At 30.9% G+C, this 21,920-nt stretch overlaps 1 protein-coding gene across 1 annotated transcript; it reads left to right on the forward strand.

The window, feature by feature from the left end:
* Positions 1–18,926: 18,926 nt before the first annotated feature.
* Positions 18,927–21,509, forward strand: LOC140449039 (uncharacterized). The gene has a single exon (XM_072542178.1). The coding sequence runs from the start codon at positions 18,927–18,929 to the stop codon at positions 21,507–21,509; it is 2,583 nt and encodes an 860-aa protein (XP_072398279.1).
* The last annotated feature ends 411 nt before the right edge of the window (positions 21,510–21,920 follow it).

Here is a 21,920-nt window from a genome sequence, read left to right on the forward strand (position 1 = left end):
ATATCTTCTATTTTTTGATAGTAGAATAAGAATTTCCGGCTTTTTTACCGAGATTCCATTTCCAACTAGATATTTAATTAGGATTTAAATACATGTAGCATTTTTGAATCGCCCTTAAAGTGTTATTTATTTATCACCAATTCACAACATGGGCAAAGGCTTTTTTTTCTTCTTCTTCTTTTTTACTTTTTCTTACTGAATAATCAGCCAGTACATTTGTTTTGCTAATTTTTGGGCCACTGTCGTGAATCTGAGAATATATCATGCCCCATTATCAGTGAATAAAGACATTTCATCTACATAATTTTATTTATGTTTTCTGTTTTCTTATAAGTGGTTTAAATGTTAATATTGGATAGGTTATTATAAAGGTTATAATTTTATATGATTGATTTGTAGGAATATGAGAAGAATTTTGATAATTTTAGGGTTAATACCAGATAGAAGCATTGGTATGTTAATTGGGGTTATAATATTAACTTTGATCAGTTCCTGATAGACATCATAATCTTGTATTTTGTTTACTGGGCATTCCCAAAATATGTGTTCTAATGTTGCCATTTGTTCATATTCACAGTATGGGTCATCGTGAATGTTGATTTGATATAAATGTACTCCTGTCAGGCAATGACCAGTCCTCATTCTAATAATGGTAGTAATATGCCGCCTATCTATGTATGGGATTGTGTCATGGTTTATTAGGAAAAAACTTTTGTATGTTGTTATACCACTTACCTTTATATAAAAAGAATTTAATCAATTATTTTGATGCATAAAACATATTTTATTTTTTAATAATGGCATGATATCCAAATTAGTTAATCTAATTTTAGCAGGAATATATAATTCAGTCCCAATCTTTGCCAGTTAGTCAGCTATTTTATTTTCCTCATATCATTATGTCCAGAAATCCAACATAATCTAATTTTTTTCCCATATTTATTTAAATAGTATAGTTTCTTTTTAACTTCCAAGAATCTGTATCCCTTTGTTGCAGTTACCATATTTTTATTAATTTTGTCTATAGCGCTTTTTGAGACCGTAAATATTATAGCTTTATTAAAAAATTTTTCCCCGCGAAACATTAGGCCCTTTCGAATAGCTATTATTTCAGCTGTACAGATATTAATTAGTGAAGGAATTTTTTTAGAAAAGGAATAATTTATACTAGGTATGTGCATTCCATCGAGTTAGAATCTATGGAGAAGCTATGAGCATATTAACGTGTGTATTAAAAACGGCGTAGGTAGGCGTGGCTAGCGATGATACCAATATGGCGGTGAGATCATGGCCGGACTCAATAATATTAAAACTACTATAAAAATATGACTAGTTACTCAGAAGATTTAATCATAATCTAAAAAAGTACAATACATTTTTAATAAACTATGATTTATTTATCCCGCGGTAAACACTAAAAACACGATATATTATATATAAAGATAAATAATTAATACAGTCAAATACTATTAATTTATTCTCTGAAGTACAGGCCATTACTTTGTTTACATATTTGTATACTAACCTGTAGAACGTTATTCCTGAAGATTTTTTATTAACATTGCTTCTGCTACTGCAACTACGTTTAGAACAAGAAACCATTATTATGCACTATTACAATATATTATTACAGTTTCTATAAAAGTATTATAAAACTAAAAATATTCGAAAAAAAAACAAACGAAAACAAACATATACGATCTGTCAAAAGTGTCAAAACAATCTTAACAATATGGCCGAAGTGAGGTCGTTTTTAGTCACGTGATGCCCTCTCTATAGATTCCAACTCGATGGTGCATTCCTATATTCGTTTTGGCTTCATCAAAATTTTAAATTTTTTGTTTTTTTGAAGCATCTGGTAATATTCGTATGTAATTAGAGTAATACGAATTTACAAAATTATAATATTCCCAAAGGTTATGATAACTATTTTTTTTAATAATGTTTTTATGATTAGTACATTATAAGTGTAGATATTGTATTCATTTGAGTAGCAGGCTAGTATGTCACTTGTGTTCATTAATGGTAAAAATTTTTGAGGCTGTTCAATCAAATATGTTGGATTTTTTCCCTTCTAATATCCTTGTTGGTAACCATGATATTTTTTTAAGTCTAGAAGCATATTTAATAATGAGTGATTTGGAGTTGTGCTAATTTTTGCTATGTATTTCGTGGCAATCCATTTAAATCTATAGTTTAGATCAGCCGTACTCATACTGTGATACGCGTGCTACTGGTGGGACGCAAAGCACTTAAAGGTGGTACTCTATAAACTAGAAGAAACGAAGAAGTTAAATAAAATTTACTAACAAATGTTATCTTTCACTTTGTGCATGGCAACGCTGTGAGTTTCAAACCACAAGCGCGTAATGTCTTATTCTTTGTTGGAAACAATGGAATCACGGCAGATTGTCACCGTCCTTGATTCACGTCCATTCACGTCATCAGTTTCCTAGTGACCGTCAGTCGTTGTGGTTGGTTTTGTCGAAACGAGTAATTTGCTGTTACTGATTCGTGCTAATTTTTGCATATAAAAAATGGATAAGTGGCTTAAAAGAGACAACAGAACATCTGAAAATCCCGGTCCATCGAGCTCCACTTTAGAGTCGGAGCCTATACAGGGTGATGACAAAAAGAGTTCTTTCAAAAAACTGAAATTGGCGGTTAGGAAATATGATCCTGAATACAACAATATGGGATTTACATTCACGAATATAAATAATGAGCCAAGGCCCCAATGTGTAATCTGTTCGGAAATTCTTTCTTACCAGTATATGAAACCTTCGCTATTAAAACGCCACATCAATACAAAATATTCAGTGTTGGAAAATAACTAAGGATTACTTTGTTCGGAAGTTAATGAAGATGAGAGGCATAAAAAGATTAATGTCGAATTTCACTGGCAGCAACCAAAAAGCAGTAGAAGCATCCTTCCTCGTGAGTTTAAGAATTGCGAAGTGTGGAAAAGCAATACCATCAGTGAAGAACTAGCTCTGCCTGCCGCACAAGATATGGTAATGTTTATTTTTGGGAAGAATTCAGTTAAACAGCTTAGTATTATACCATTATCTAATGACATCGTACGTCGTAGGATTGAAATATTGGCATTAAATGTTAAAGATAAATTGGTAAACCGGATAAAAAATAGTATTTTTTTGCAATACAACTTGATGAGAGCACAGATGTAATAAACTATGCTCAGCTTATGGTTTATGTGCGATATATATTTCAAACCAAAATCGAAAAAGAGTACTTATTTTGTGAGGCATTTACGGAACGAACTACTGCTGATGAAATATTCAAAAAAATCAATGATTTTTTTTGTGAAAAATGAACTAGACTGTCATAATACTTCGCACTAATGTTTTATAAATCTGCATTTTTGTCTTCATATTTAGGTGTCTATCCCACCATACTGAGTTAAGTTGTCGGATTGCTGTTCTTGTTTGTCCTAATCTTTGTGTAATTTCTTCCTCTGTTGTTGCCTTTTTCGTGATTATAAACCCCAGGTATTTGAATTTATCCTTTCCTTTGATTGTTACGTTGTCATCAATCTGTAGATCTTCTATGTCTTCTTCACTTGTAGATAGGTACTCTGTTTTCGCGAGGTTAATATCTAGGCCAGCCTTGGTATATTCTTCGTGTAGTTTCTTCATCATGTAGCTGAGGTCGTCTTGGTCTTGTGCAATCACTACTTGATCGTGTGCAAAACTTAATGTATATAGTATATGTATTCGTTCCGTACCGGTACTCCCATGTCTTCGCATTTTCTTTTCCATGTAGTCAAGGCTTTGAGTCCCTGGGCTTAGTCAGCCCCATTTTCATGGGGCTGAAAATTGGATCATAAACAAGAAAAACAGCAGTAAGATAGTAGCAACAGAGATGGAATGCCTGCGAAGATGCTGCAGAGTAACAAGAATGGATAGGAGAAGTAATGACGAAATAAAGCAAAGAACATCAATAGAAACAGACATACTAACATATATAGAACAAAAAAGACTAAAGTGGTATGGACATGTAAGAAGAACTAGAGAGATGGAAACGGTTGAGCGAGGGAAGGCAGTGAATACTGTAGAATCCCTATATATATATATATATATATATATATATATATATATATATATATATATATATATATATATATATATATATATATATATATGAACTAGACTGAAAACAATGCGTTGGTTTCTGTTCGGATGGTGCCCGAGCCATGCCAGGAAAATACCGAGGTGTAACTGTCAAAGTAAAACTGGTTGCAGAAAATTATACTTGTACCCATTGTAGTATCCTCAAAGAAGCTTTTGTAGCAAAGCGAATGCCAGATGAATTTAAACATGTTCTCCATGAAGCCGTTCAGATTGTCAATTTCTTAAAATCATGAGCCTTAAACTCGCGTTTATTTTCAAAACTATGCTCTGAAATGGGAAGTGATCATATTCAGTTATTGCTACACACAGAGGTAAGATGGTTATCAAAAGGAAAAATATTGAACCGGTTATTCTAGTTGCGTTCTGAAGTACATGTGTTTTTAATGGAATCCAATTTTGAACTGCGTGATTGGTTACTAGATGAATTGTGGCTCACAAGACTAAATAACTTAACAGACATATTTTAAAATGACCTGAACTTAGTCTTACAAGGTAAATCACCTAATCGATTTTCTGTAAACGACAAAATAAATGCTTTTATCAAGAAATGTTATATGATGAAAAATAATATTTTAAACGTAAAATATATAAAAGAAAATTTTGTGGTTGTGCATGAAATAAAGATCAAAGATGATCTTATTTTTACCATAAAACAGCATTGTCGAATGCTTATTGATAGTTTTAAAGAATATTTTGACGAAGACTATGCTCAGTTTTTTTGGATACGACAACCGTTAATTTTGGATAGCATTTCTGAAACATTAAAACAGGATGAAAAAGAGTTTTAAACTTGGGGTTTGAGAATAGAGTTTTTAAAATTAGAATTAGCTGAATTCTGGTTAAATATTAAAAATGAATATCTAGCCTTATTAAAAGAAGCATTGTTATTTTTACGACTACATACCTGTGTGAAACTGGATTTTCTGCTATGCTACAAGTGAAAAATAAACTTCACAGTAGGCTTAATCTTGATCCAAATTTACAAATGGAACTAAGCACAATTGATCCTGATATCGATTCTCTTGTTGTAGCTATTCAGAACCATCCTTCTCACTGAATTTTTGGACTGGGTTAGACTGTAAGTTTTATTTTGTAACATTTGTTTGTTAAATAAATACATTTTTGCCAAAATTAGTAAATTTTACATATTATTTACTTTTTAATATGTGGTACGCGATTGATGCAGAATTTATATAAGTGGTACGCGTAAAAAAAGTTTGAGAATCGCTGGTGTAGATCGATAGTGGCACTTTCTGCTAGAATGACATTAGTGGGAGTAGATTTCATCATCCCATGTGTTGTTCTCAAAGCTTGTAATTGTATTTGGTTTAATTTCATAAAATTTTGCTAAGAGAAGTTATTAATTATAGTAGCACCATAATCTAATTGTGATTGTATCAAGCCATTATATACTTTATTAATCATGTTATCTATTTGGTCTGACCAATTTAGATTATGCTTAAATATTATATCTAAATATTTTTTAGAAAGTAGGGCAGAACATTAGGGATTATATAGTCATTAATTTTTATATCTAGTGGAATATTAATAGGTCGGTTCATTTTAAACCACATAATCTCGCATTTTGATGAAGATGGTTTAAGATTATGAGTATCAAACCATGTTGATTATTCATATAGGATGAAGTTTACCTGATTTGCCATATGATTAAAATTATTACCATTTGTTAAGATAATTAGATCATCCGCATATAACATAAGTACACAATTTTCAGGTATTATTGTGTATATATTTTTAAGATAAATATTGAATAATATCAGGCTTAAAGGTTGTATTAGACCTTGTGTAGTATGCGATGGTCCAACCATTTCGTGATAATGATTTTTAACATATAGAGTCTTATTGTTTAAGGATTAAAATATAAGGTTATTGATGTCTATTGGAATATAAAGATTATTAAGAAGTCTGTATAGTATGTAAATATTCACATGAAAAAAAGCTGCTTAAATTTCTAAGAAAGTAGCATTTACGTATTGTGAGACATTTTATGAGATTTAAAAATTACATATTTATGAGATATAAATTAAACATTTTATGAGGAAGCCAATTAAACATACGTATTTAAATAATTTAAATTATCATTAACTCCCATACCTTTTCTAAATCTAACTTGAAATTGGCTAAGGGTTTTTTGATTTTCGACGATCCAATCCAGCCTATTTTTAATCATTGATTCTAGTAGTTTTACTATACTTGATGAAAATCCCAGAGCCCTATAATTTTCTGCTCTTAAATTGTAATTTTGAATTTTGTTGTTCTTAGGAATGCTTATAATAATTTGAGTTTTCCACTTATTGGAAATCCGTTCACCTTCTTTAACTTTGTTGTATAAATTTAGTAGCCATATTAGCCCTATGTTCGTAAATGTTTTAACATAATGAAGTTAATATTATCAAGACCTGGTGATGTGGTTTTCTTTAAAAATAGACTTTTTTTTATGTCTGTGAGATTGAAGTCACTAGACAAGTAATCAATGGTCTGTAATTTAAAATCCGGTTCAATATTAGTTACTGAGAGGTTAATTAATATTTCGTAACTTATCGTTTCATTGGGAAGTTTATTCTTTGATGATTAAGAGTGCATTTTTAAATTTCTTATAATTTGCCAAATAGAGTTGATATCTACATTTCTATTTATATTCCCACAATATTCCATAAACTTTTGCCTGTTTATTGTTTTGAGAACTCGTTTTGATTTAGCAATTATGTGTTTTGCATTAATATAATTATTAAAATTAATATTTAGTGCATTCCTGGTCAGACAAGAGTCCCAAGGTACTCTTTTTTGATAATAATAATAATAATAATAATAATGTTTATTAATTTTTCATATACATTGTATAAAAAGAACAATAATTTAAGTATGTTATTTACACATCAAAAAATAAACATCTGGTACTACCCGTTAAAACCAAAAATGGTCGAGCACGGGCGTCGTGTGTGCATTGTGTATTTGATACATTAACAATCCAATAATTACATATAAATAATTAAATAAATCTAATTATACAATAATTCTGTATTTCAGTTATTTCAGTTTGTATAACGCATTTTTATGTTTTGATGATGAAAATTATATTTATTTTGATTTTATAACTTTCAGTAATCAAAAACTATTACTAAACAGTTTAGTTACTATTACTATGACTGAATTATTATTTGCTTAATCCATTAAATTTTGTATATAGCTGCGATCCAAATTAAGAATATATTTTTTAAATATTGATTTTATCATTATTAGTGAGTTGAGAGTAATAAGGTATATTTTATATTTATCAGGTAAGGCATTAAATATTCTTGGAGCTTGATAAAGGAGGTATCTTTGACCTAATCTTTTTTTGCTAATTCCAGTTTTTACATGTTTATTTGTTTTATTGCGGGTTTCATACGGGTGGCATAGTTTATGAAGTATATGTTTTCTATTATATATGTAAACTAACATGGAATACATATATAGTTGTCTTGTGTCCATTACTTTGGCTTCAATAAATAGAAGATGACTTGAGTAAGTACGTTGTTTATATAATATTATTATTTTTAGTATTCTCTTTTGTAAAATATCAACTTTTTTTAAGTATGTTTTTATTATTATAGATATTGATATTATATGATATTATATGATATTGCAGTTTTCTTGTGCCTCAGCCTTGTTTATTTGGGATAGCAATTTCTACTGATTGGTTTATTATACTTGTGAAGTGGTCACAGGATTGATTTTCTATATTTAAATGTTCTTCTATGTATTGACTATACTTGTTCCAATAAATTTTTTTAATGTTTTTTCTAAAATTTAAGATTTTATTGGCTGTAATGCTTTTTCCTTTACTATAGTTAATTTTAATTAGAATAATTGTAGGAAAATGATCACTACTACCACAGTCTTTCAAGACATTCCATGTACATTGTATTGCTTGCGAGTCAGATACAAATGATAAATCTACAGTGCTGGGTCCCTCTGGTGGGGTATAAATTTTAGTGCTTCTTCCATCATTTAAGTATATATAATTAAACTTATATAGAATTAAAGATTTTTAATAAAAGGTTACCATTTCTATGACTACCCCAACATAGGTTATGTGCATTCAAGTCTCTCATAATGAGAGCACAATGTTCCAATTATTATATATATACATATATATATATTTATATATATATATATATATATATATATATATATATATATATATATATATATATATATATATATTATATTGAAAAAAATTATATGATAAAATTTATTTCTTGGGTTTGAGTAAATGTTTATAGTGTGTATTTATCTTAAAAAAATTAATGGGAAAATCCCAGTAGTTGGCTGTATACCGTCGTTTAAAAAACTTATACAGAAGTAAAACACTTCACATTTGTATGTAGGTATAAAACATTTAAGTTAAAACTTTTTTAAAAAGTGTGGTCAAAATTTACACAGGTGCATAACGTGACATTTTCTATCTCGTTTAGATCATATTCAGTACCTTCTTTTGTAATTGAAGCTAACAATAAAAAAGTAGCTGTGCCATCAATATATGGTTTTACATGTTTAAAAAATTTAAATTCTAATGTGACCCTAGGTTGATGACATTGGATAAAGATTTAATACTTAAAGAGCAACATGTTTCTTTGTTCGACTTGAACACGTGGTTCTTATCAGTTAAAATGACACAGACCAACTGTTGGTCTTTTTCTGAACGTAACTGAACCTAACATTTATTTATTGTTATGTATTTAAAGCCCATTTTCTTTATCCGATATATTTCCATCGGTTATTTCTAATTTCTTTCTTATTACTTTTATTGTAGGTATTTCATTGCTTTTGTAACAATTGTTTAGTTTTCAATAGTTTTTATGTGAATCATGTATACGTCTTGAAAATTTGTAGATACATCGGTTCTTGTGATAATAGGTTTCATTTTTAACCATTTTGTATACATATGGAAGTAAAATTTGTGTAAAATCAGAAGTTGTTTGACAAACATTGTCGACACAATGTGCTGACAGTTTTATATCGAAGCCGAATTTCTTGTATAGATTCTTGTATAAATTGTAATATACTTTCTGTGTTTTTGTACGATGCATTTAAATGCATTCGAATCTTTTTTATGGCTACTTTTTTTCTGGAATTACATTTACACCGGCACTGGCACTTTTTACAAAATCAGTGTTTTTATCATACGAAACATTTACCACGTTATAAATTACAGCAAACAACACTTTACAATCTACCAAAAAACTGCTAAATAATCATTCAAAATAGTTAAATTTCAGCAAAAACACCCACATTCAGTAAGAAACTACTTCTCAACTAAAACCTTAAACGCATTGCTCAGACCGATCCAGTAATTGCGAACTGCTAAGTGTAATTAAAGAGGGATCAAGTGTTTCTACTATATTTCTTAGTTATGCTATACTATTAATTAAGTTTTTAAAGTAGGATTTAAAATTACAGTAAATATTTATATTTATACCATATTTTATATGGTTTACCATGTACAATAATCCCATTAAAGTTCACTTAGAATATTATATAGAACTTCTAGTAATTTCTAAAAATTTGTCTTTTTTTTAAGTATTTAAGTTATCAGCGATAAGACTAGTACCCGAATAAAACTGAATAATGGATCGATGCTGACTCCTTTCGTCTAGCCTTAAAAATCGACAGCACTGGGACTCGTGTATCACGTTTCGGAGTGCTGTGCTTCGGTGTGACTCAACAGCCCGCCCACCAAACCTATTAAGGCCCAAATAAGCCCAAATAAGTACGTATTTTATCGGGCACAATAAAGGCCATACCAATATACTGGCTACCAGTACTAAGTCACATAGTCCCCTAACACGCCCACAGAGAACATGCCCTTTGTCAGGGAGTGTAGAAAAATTAATGCTGATCCTGTACTCTGCTCTTAAGTAAGTATCACCTGTAGAGATATAAATAGATTTCGTTCAAGAAACAACCCTCTAGATTCAGCAAGAGGTCTAATCGAAAGTAACTTCAAGATAGCTGATCGTTGGCAAAAAAAATTAGGAGAAGAAGGCACCAACTGACACCCAGAATATGCCAAGTATCACAAGCAAGCCAGAAGGTTTCGACCAACCAACATACACTGAACAGAATCAAAATCAACTGTGGCTGGTGCTTCGACTCACTTTTAAGGTATGGCAAAATATTCTCTCCAAACTGGGATTGTGGTGCTGAAAGACAAACCGTTTAACATATACTGGAGAAATGCCCGATCAGATCCTACAGTAACAATCCGTCCGATTTCTTAGTTGCGACCAAAGAGTCAATTCAATATATTCGTCAAGTAACGATGTGTTTCTAGAAATTAATTATTATTACTTACTTTTTGTAATGTATTATATACACAAAACTTAATTGTGATGTAGCCATACGTAAAATAAATAAATTCTAATTTTTTCTCCATCATTCTATCTATTATGATTCCCAAAATAAAGCCACTATGGTTGGGACACCCTGTAAATATACTTATTTTAGTTGTGCTAACTTTTATTAGAATCAAGCTAACAAATGAAAAGAAAATGAGCTCATTCGCTTTGGCAAATAACGAATTACCATTTCATAATGCTCCAGCTTGTGATTGCAGTGACCAAAATTTATCAATTGAGTTTTAATTTAATGTCTCTCTCTATTTCCCAAATTTATATTCTATCAATTATAGAATGTTTTCAAATCTGAAAAATTGTTAAATTTTTTTGTGCAATTTTGAAATAATCGCCACTGTTAATAGCTTTTTTGAGGATATGGATTTAAATAAGTACTTAAAGGTATAGGTAATTTAAACGGGTGGAGTAAGCAGACAGAATAAAAAAAAATAAAATGTTTTGTCAGATAAATATTTTAGTTTGCGTTGGCTTCGTTAAATCACGTAGCTCGACCGTAAAACAACTTTTGTATCACAAAACAAAAAACCATTTCCAATAGACTATATCTAAAAAAGTTTGTGCACCAATCGATATATAAGTATTATCGACGTACCAGAGTGGGATGCTCCTGAATCCCTAATATAATCCCTTTCACCTACGGCTTTGTGAGCTCCTTTGAAGAAAAAGCTCAAATCTGCTAAATAATTTCCGAGGCTACAAACTTTCTCTCCTGGGAATTACGCTAAATACGATTTTTTGGCCTGGCGAAAATTGAGACAAAAATACTTTTAATGGAATTAGAGTAATGGGGTATAGGTAACGAGGTTTTCTGATAAGTCGGCGAAGAAGAGAGACTACTTTTAATTGTATTAATCGACTTCGTGATGCAAAAAGTGAAACCCATCGAAAAAGAGCCATTAATTAAAAAAAAAGGCAAAATAGAAGCAAAGAGGTAAATAGTGTAAAAGAATGTACAGGGTATTCACAATCGTCTTTTAAAAATCAACGTAAGTAAAACGTCTTTAAATAGTATAAATACATATACTTGAGAAATTAGAGGGAATATACTGATATTTGGTTAGATGTTCTACAATTCTATAATAGAATCATTTTAACGGAACACACGCAGCAAAGAATTAAAATAAATAGGGTCATAATTATTAATACCCTATGTTACGCGACAACACAGATAAGATATCGTTTAAGTTTACCTACTGGTGATAGATGTGTTTATAACTAAATGATCAAACTATAGGGGGTTGAAAATTGGGGACAGAAGTTACTGGGGTGGAGATAGAGTAAGCAAAACAAACCGGAAAGTTTGCGAACGGCCACTCAGGGTTTCTTTGGAGAGCTGGGTCATGAGAAAAATGAATGACAAGGGGACTGGATGGGGTAACTACAAAAATTAAATAAAAATGGGTACTTACATGAATCTACTGGACAAACACAATACAAGAAGATTCTTAAGCTATTTAAAATAAGGATGTCGCTTAGAAAAATCTTCTTGCTGGGTGGAAGGGTAGGTTTTTCTTTCCTAAAAAATATAAACAAGGGTTAGAAATGTTTTAAAGGAAATAATACTCTTTTTAGGGAAAAGAATTACATATTTATTGTTGTCTCACCACAAACAGTTATAAATATAAATAGTAATACAAAAAACAAAAAACAAACTTACTATGTTACTATTGGTTTACAAACTCTAGAAGTTGGAGATACTATAAGAACCTACAATTGTTAATGGGGATATTTTGTAGAAGAAATAAATTGTTACAAATAAAAAATATCTTTTTAAATGGAAGTATGCACAAAAGGTAACCTAAAAAAACAAAGCAAAATAAGTTCTAAATTTATGGTTGAGTATGTACCAAATATCAAAAAATAAAGATTAAATATTCGATAGTTATAAGGAATTTATATATGCTACATAATAATCACTCACAATAATTTGTTGACTTGTGATGATAGGGCCGTAGGCCTGGAGATAAACAGAAGGTCTTTAAGATGTTGAAATACGACATCTACCTCTTGGGCAAAAATATTACCAAGGGTGGTTGGCCTAGACATGTCAAAGAGGTTGTGTGTGAAATTAGCGGCAACAAGTGAATTGTCAGTCGGACTCTATAATTAGACAAAAAAAGATATCTTACTAATAATTAATAAGGAATAGTAAACGACTTACCACAAGATAGTGAGTTTCTCTAGATGCTAACTGAACAACACAAATGTATGTCTGAATGCACATTGACATTCAAATATTAACTGGTAACTGAGAACTAAAAATCGGATAGTGGCTTTTTATAAATTAGGCCTAAGCTAGTTACTTTTTTGGAGGGAGATGTTTAGTTTGGTTTGAAATATTTGTTCCCATGAGAAAATAATGCGCTTTAGAACGCTTTTAACCAAAATCTATAATATTTTAAGAGGGGTTATGCGTGATTATTACTTTATTAAAGTGGTTTAAAAGAAAACGTATTTATTTATGAAATACTACAGCCCCAAACATAATTAATTACTAAAACGGTCATTTAAGTTTAAAGGTATTTTAAACACTCATACGTATTCGAAGCGATAAAAATTCGTAATCTCTCTAGACATAGGATTGAAAATACAGGCCAGTAATAGAAAAATTTAGCATGCCACATATTTGCTACAAAAAAAACTAAAAAAACAGATAAGACAGACGATCTGAAAACTATAATTGTACGTCAATTACAACATTTATTTACTTTATTTAGATACAGTTAATTAAAACAGCGTAAGGATTATTATCAGTAAGACCAAACCTATCAGAGTGAGCAGACAATAACATATAGCAAACATATATAACAATAAACTGCCAATGAACTGAGAAAATTAGGAAATTTAAATATGGAAAGTAACGTAATGTCCGAATAATCATTATAAACTATTACCATCATCATCAACCTGTATGCGTCTACTACTAGACATAGCTCTCTCTCAGCTCTTTCTATCCGTGTCTATCTTGTGCGGCTTACATTTAATTACTGCTAACACGCTTCAGCTCGTCAGTTCATCTGCCTGGTGGGCGTTCTCTGCTCCCGTACTGTTTATTGTTTTAGCATCTACTCGAGAATACGTCTTGTCCATCGGTTATATAATAAAGGCAAATAGGTAGGTGCGATTTAAAAACATAGTTTTTAATTTATCATACACTGCTCAGGCTAATACTATGCGACGTGGGAGCTCGCATGTCCTGTTATCTGTGCTCAACCGAATTTTATGTCCTATGTACTTTTACGATGCAATCTGCACAATATCACAATAGTAGCGGATTGGTCTTTGTTTGCATCCTGTTCATATTAATCTTTAGTTCAACCTCCAAGGAAGATTGATATATTGTTTTCAACATTATTATTGTATCATCCATACGATCTACTATACGAACGGTATCATCTTACGAATTTTAAATGACTGCGCTTCTTTCAATTTATATTGATACCATATTTGTTAATCTGCCTTCTTACAAGTATGTTCTAGAAGTCTTGTGAATAGGTTTGGGGAGACGATGTCCCTTTGCCGTACTTCTCGCTACAGAATACACTACAGAATACTCGTATACCGAATTTATTTATTTATAGTCCCACGGTAGCTTTGGAATTTCGGTAGATATATTTGTTTATAAACTGGGTAGTGGAAATAAACGACAGACTTACAATATATTTATTTAGTAAGTAACGACCGGTTTTGACCACTACAGTTTTTTGGTCATCATCAAGTCATCGATAAAGTACAATCTTTTTAAAGCTAAAATAATTCCTAATGCTTCTATTTATGTACAATTAATTCCAAAAATACTTATATAGCTACTTAATAAAGATGACAATAAAAACATGCTATCTCAGAAACAACTCAGGAAGATACATTAACTTACTTGAAAACGCGTTGGTATGCCAGTTCTTAAAAATAGTAAAGTAAACATTATTGAAGATAATTCTAGACGCTAACTTAGACAGCAGAGCAAATAGAATAGAATAGAAAAAAATGGGAATAGAATATAGATCTAATTAATAATAACCAAATCTTCGAATGCATTGTATAATTATCTCTCTTAGTCACACAGGTGTGTCTGTGACCTATCAAAATAACTGAGCATTGAATTTTAATCTCAGAAAACAATATTCAGTTATCACATTACCGACGGATCAAAGGCATGGACCCTAAACCAATCTGATGTTATATGCTAAATACGTCGATAATAAAATGCAGCTTTGACTAACTCCTATTTTTTGTAAATTTGTGTGGGGTTTCGTTGCTTACTTGTACAATAGGCTTTTGTCATAAGTATGTGTTTCTGAATTGACGTAAATCTTTGACATCGACACAGAATGCCTTTATTATTTAAAGCAATATTTTAAATGGTGTTTGTCGGTATTAATAATACTTCAGTGTTTCCAATCTAAGAATTTACACTGAAGATCTACAATTAGTATAAATACTTATTTACCAACACCAACAAAACAATTTTTATAAAATTTATGTTTTTGAAACATTATCATTTCATCTAATTTCGGAATTGGAGTTCTTCCTTTCCTTAAAAATATATATTGCGTGAACAAGATACAGGACCAAACCTTTTTCTTACTTTTCTTTTACAATTCGTAAATTCTTTGAAGTTGCACATATTCGTTTAACAAGGATTTCTTTCTGAAAATTGCCTCGGCACGTGTTGTGAAACGTAACATCCGGAAATAGAATCTCTTTCTGATTTTTAGAGAAACAATGCGAGTTTTATCAATAGTTGTGATGTTTCTTTTACTTTTTACAAGTATAAAACAAGGCAAAATAACTATCAAATACTGAGCAATAAAAACAATCGAATTTCGGAGATTTCCTGTGTTTGAAATCTATTCAAGAAATTGTCCAAGTCTGTTTTATTTACAGTTTTCAAAGCAAACGGATGATAAATAAACAGACATGAGGAATTTAAAATTTGCATTCCAAAATACGTCACTCAATCTAGACAAAAACTAGTACTCCATGTATTAGTATACGAAAATAAGAAAGACAGTTAAGATTTAATTTGAATTGATGATTCCATAAGGAAGAAACACGTATAAGTAAAGGTGGCGTCCTGTATAATAGTGGAGGCGTTGATTGGATTACGGACATTATTCTTAGAATTTGCGGACCAAAGAAAAGATTGATGCTTTTAAGTTATAGTTATAGTTATAGTCGTTGACCCCATAAGCCAATACCCTAAATCCGATGCGTCAGCACTTGAACTATGATCGACCTGAATATAAAAGTGCAACTTGCGAATTATTGTTTTATTTTCCAATGTGTAATGTATTTCATTTTTAATTAATTATTATTTAGTCTGATTTGAAACTTTGTACAGTGAAGTCTGATTTTAATATTGTAACTTTTAAGAACGCAATAAAGTTCTCTCGCATTTGTAAATTTAAATAATTATTTTTTAAAAATCGTCCCTGAAGGGCAGAAACTATCAGTGGCGCAGTCTTAGTGGATTTTTCGTAGAATTCCATTGCGGATATTCGTGAGTTTTAACTCTTTGACGAAAAAAGAACCGGTTTCCGTTTTTCATAAACTTTTCGAACTGTCAGTGATTTTGGGCTCCATCAGGACATCCAGAATTTCCAGGGACATCAGAATAAACAAGCAGAAGTACATAAATGTGGTAAGCTAATAATTTTTATTCATATTCAGACTCCTCTTTGCCTATTAAATCCTTTTGTGAAAATAATAGTCAAGAGTACGTATTATTTACTTATTATTTTTGATTGATAAGAATATAATTAAGGAAGAAAAGTATTAAATAAAAATAAAATGACTTCACCAAGTACTTCAAATGCTACTATTATTGTACCTAAGTTAGATATCGCAAATTTAGCCATTATTCCTCGTTTTGATGGTAATATCAATAAACTTTATAGATTTATAAATGCTACCGAATCAATCTTACAATATTATTTTGATACAACTAATCCTAATAGCTTTCAAAATTGTTTATTATTGAACGGTATATTAAATAAATTAGAAGGAAGAGCTGAAGAAATAATTGCGATTAGCGGCAATACTGATTGGGATGGTATAAAAAATACATTAATTTTAAATTTTGCTGATCAAAGAGACGAAAATTGTCTAAATCAGGATCTAGTTAATCTTAAACAAAAGCCAAACGAATCACCTTATCAATTTCATGAAAAGGTGCTAGATTTATTAAATTCTATTTGTAACTATATAGATTTACACCATCTTGGTCAGGAACGTACATACAAACGAGATTTCTTTAACAAACAAGCATTAAAAACATTTTTAGCAGGTTTAAGAGAACCTTTAGGACCCATTGTTACGGTTCTGTAACGATAACATTTTTAAATAAAATATAATATTAATAAAAAGAAAATAAAGCACGCCGCTGTTCAAATGTTAATAAAGGAATTATTTCTGTGGTCATATCAAGGGGTCTTTTTTCTAAAGTGTAAGAATAGTTATCTATTGCGTATGATACGAATTAAAGCGAGATGGACATGTCTCGCCCAAATATCAGAACTAGTTTTGCAGCCTATACAAAAATATGGATGGGTTCGTCCAAGGTTACTTAATAGCAAGAAATGAAAAACAAAAAGGACATTCGAGAGAAGACTGGGGAAGTAAAATGTTGTTATATTGATGAAATGGATTATGCCGCAATTCCGGCAGTTAAAAATTACTTCTAATAATCGTTAATATTAGTGCTAGTGTAACGAACTTAGTATGCACGTTCAGTGTAAAAAGTTAAAGTGCTGAAGGTGAAATGGTAGATGGTTTTACAACAACTTTTGGAAAAGCAAGGTAAATTTTACCCAATATAAAATGCAGCATAGGGCATAGCTGAAATCTAGGCCAACGAATAATTCGACCCCTAATAAGAGTCCGAAGAACATCAATAAGTAGACTATTGTGCTTTCTTTTTCCTTAAAAAACCTAGGTTTCGGTAACGCGCTAAGGCCTTTAAGAAAATAAAAAATATACAATATGACTGAACAAATTTCTCATTAATCCGCAGTTTTTAGTAGTTTTATTCAATCATTTTTGCAATAAATCGTTTATACAGATTAGATTTTGCTAAGTTCTACTATTGCATTTAAAAATAGTATTCAGTAAATAAATTAGTATTAACATTAAAATTTAACTATAATTAACCTAACTAAAACTTTTAGGGTTTAAGGATAGGATAGAATTGTCCAGTCCTATCGTATAAATAGGTTGGTACCAATCCTTAGGGTATATAAATGTTTATTTCTTTATGTAGGTATTTAATGATTGAAATACGTTATGTCATTTTACCTAAGCTACACAAGAATTTGTTATATTATTTTATATTAAACCGACTTTCATAATTTATTGGATTTTATTTCTAGACATAGTTTGTTGTTGGATTTACAGGTTGTCCTATTAGAATATAAAAATTTATATTCAATAATACAGGGTTTCTCAGGGTACCTAGTGATTTGTTAACATTATCAGTTGGTCGTAATTACTGAAACTCTGGGTGGTCCACTAAATCGAAGGGTCTTCAAGCGAAGAAGTAAAAATCGCAAGGAACTGTGGGACAGTGAAGTCTTTTTCTGGGTTTAGAATTTTACTAATCACCGGGGTTGGCTTGGTATCACTGTTCTCCCACATTTTTATGGTTCTTCGACCGCGGATCCTCAATTTTAGGGCACAAAGAGCCACGGATCTGTTGTTCCTTTAATCTGGGCACATTAATGTTAATATAAAAACTAATAAAACGAAAAGCAAAGAAAGTAAAAAATATACGACCGAAGAAACCAACAGCAGACAGTCTAGAAAAATGGTAAAAGAGCTAATATGGCAACAGAAATAATTTTCCAAATAGAAAAACAGTAAAAAAAAATATTAGTACTAAAAAGAGTACAACAAATTTATTTATGTTTCTATTAGTTAATAAAAACTATAGAATTCTTTTGTCTAAAAGAAACATTAGGTTATGTAAGGTACTTAATAATTTCTAAAGCAGATTTTTGATCTGCATCAAATCCTTTGTTTGCTTACAACAGACCAAGGGATGTCAAGTCCTTAAAAAACCAAAATTAAAAGTTTTTCAGTATTTAAATAATACATATTATACATGAGTTTATAAAACGTTCTATATACCTAAAACGTTGAAATCAATTTTCAAAAATAAATTAAGTTTTAAAAAGATAAATTCAAAATAAAGTTCTTTTGTAGAAAAGATAAAGTTTTTGCAATAATTCTTTAGAAATAAACTTTAGAAAGAAAGAATATTCAAAATTTAAAAAATAATTTGAAACAAATATAAAACATTTTATTTAAAAAATAAAAACCATTTGGTAATACCCTATTTAAATTAATATATTAAAATAAAATGTCTAACCACAAAGCCACCCGTGCAGCTTATAAAGGAAAAATTAGTCAAATCCTAAATCAAGTAAAAAATTCTATCGTAGAGGTTGATCTAGATATTTACGAAGAGATTTTAGGAAAATTGAGGACGTATTATGAAAAATATAATGAAGCATATTTCATGTTGCTAGAAGATGAAATGTTCACAGATGATAAAGACAATGAAATGGTGGACCAAATTTATTATGAAGCTATAAAATTAATAAAAGGGACAATGCGGAGGTTGAACAGCCAACCAAGTGAAGCTGAACCGACGCTGCAGCCAATGGCGATGGAAGCGAAAGTGAATGTCACTCTTCCTAAAATAAACATACCTGTGTTTTCACATGGAAATGAAGAATATGGTCCATTTAAAGAATTATTCAAGTCACTCATCATGGAGAACGAATCAATACCGGAAGTACAAAAGCTGCTATATTTAAAAACGTCTGTAAAAGGCGAGGCTTTTAAACTACTAGAAAACATACCCGTAAGTGGTGAAAACCTAAGGCTAGCATGGGAGGTGTTAGATTCACGATATGCAAATAAAGCGCAATTAATAAAAAATATAATTAAAACCCTTTTAAATAATAAACCTATACAGCATTCAAACAATTTAACGAATGACCTACGGGAAATGTATACTAACACTTATAATAGTTGGAACAAACTAAAAAATTTAAATTTAACACCCCAACAAATATTGGATATTCTTATGATCAATATGGTTGAGCAACGATTGGATTATGGTACAAAAAGGGCACTCGAATTTGGGTCGCATGCCGAAGAAATACAGACTTTTGAAGAGTTTTTAGACAGTGTAAAAGTACACTGTGAACATTTAGAAAATTTGAACCATTTCAAAAAGACAGGACCGTCTTTAGAAATAAAGAGGAGAGCTAGTTTCCATATTTCCAACGATAGCAAAGCCGAGGAATGTACTTATTGTAAATTAAATAACCATAAAATTACCAATTGCTATAAATTTAATAATCTTCTTAACGATCAAAAATATCAATATGTTAAAGAGCATAAGCTTTGTATTAAATGTCTAAAAGGACATACAGATAGTTGTAGAAGCGATATAAAATGTAAATATTGCGCAAAAGACCATCATAGTCAAATGCATTTCAGAACTAAAACGGAGAGTTCTTCAAATATAAACGTGAAAAAAGATTCAAAAAATAATTTTACTAATAATAAAAATAAAAATAGTGCCAATAATGGCTATAAAAATAAAACAAACAGTAAAACGGATGTCAATGACAATGAGGCAAGTACGTCCGCAAATACAACTGTTAGTTCTAATAATGCTTCTAGTAATCAATCAACAGTTGTGTTGCTTGGTACTATCCAAGCGTACGTATATAATGTAAAGGGTCAGAAAAAGGTCGCCAGAATCCTGCTCGATCAAGGCAGCCAGACTTCTTTCTGCACAGAGCAATTTGCTGAACAATTGAATTTGAAACCTATAGATGCTAAGCTGCAGATAAGGGGCATCGCGGAAAAGGCTTCGGTGTCAAATAAAATGTTAAAATTACGTTTGACAACTTTGAATAATAAAAATAAATTTAATATTAAATGTCATATTTTGCCAAAAATCACTGGCGATTTGCCACAGTTACGTATAAATAAAGATAAGTTGCGATTGCCGGAAAACTGTAGCCTGGCAGATATAGAATTTAATATACCGGGGAGGGTCGATATCTTGCTCGGAGCCGATTATGCTTATGATATATTGCTAGAAGGCATTATAAGACTTGGTAAAAATTTACCGATATTACAAAATTCCAAATTCGGACATATCTTGTGTGGTTCGGTTCCTCGATATGCACTGACGGATGCGAATTCGTTTGTAGCTTGTGTAAATAATGTTCACTCTACATTTTCACTCCATTCGAATACGGAATCTTCATTAGAAAAATATGTAAAGAAGTTCTGGGAATTGGAGAGCATCCCTGAAGTGATGATGGACCGGACGCAGGATGAAGTACTGGAGGAGCACTTTCAGAAAAATACAATAATACTACAGGATGGTGCCTATCAAGTTACTCTACCAGAAAATGATCAAATAAAAGATTTAGGAAGTTCAAGATACCAGGCAGAAAAGAGGTTTCGTGCATTGGAAAATAAATTTAGAACTGCTCCAGAAGCGTTCCTGGAATATAAACAAGTTATACAGGAGTATATAGACAGCGGACATGTTGAAAAGGTAGAGACTCGTGAAAATTCGCAGGAGTATATAAATGTACATAATGTACAAAAATACTATATGCCACATTTTGCGGTAATAATAACAGAAAGCTCCTCTACGAAAGTGCGCGTCGTTTTTGACTGTTCAGCAAAAACGAATACTGGTTTGTCCTTGAATGATGTCCTATACAAAGGAATGCAAGTACAACCCAATTTGTATGAAATACTATTAAGGTTCCGTACATTTAGTTATATTTTAATGGCGGATATAGAAAAAATGTTTAGACAAGTCCGTGTCGATCCTAATCAACTGTATTTATTAAATTTTTTGTGGAGAGAAAACCCCACAGATAATTTGAACACTATCAAATGAATAGGCTTCCTTTCGGTCTGACCTGTTCACCCTGGTTGTCCACTAGGGTTTTAAATCAAATCGCGGAGATTAACAAAGATAAACATAAAGGAGCCTCGATTAGCCTGCTTAACCAGACTTGGGTTGACGATATACTTACAGGGTGTCAACATAAAGAGGATTTAAAACATATATATACCGGTCTTAACGAAATCTTAAATAAAGCCGGTTTTAACCTTCATAAATGGGGATCGAATGATCAAGAGTTCATAAATGAAATTTGTACAACTCCGATAAAAGAATATCACTTACATACGGAGGAAAATATAGAACAAGTGATGAATTTATGTACACATTTTCTCTGAAAAATTCAGAGAAAAACCTCACCAAGAGGGGCATTTTAGCTACTGTAGCTAAATGGTACGATATATT

Source organism: Diabrotica undecimpunctata, chromosome 8 (genome assembly GCF_040954645.1).
Source record: "Diabrotica undecimpunctata isolate CICGRU chromosome 8, icDiaUnde3, whole genome shotgun sequence".
In the NCBI taxonomy this organism is placed as follows: Eukaryota; Metazoa; Arthropoda; class Insecta; order Coleoptera; family Chrysomelidae; genus Diabrotica; species Diabrotica undecimpunctata.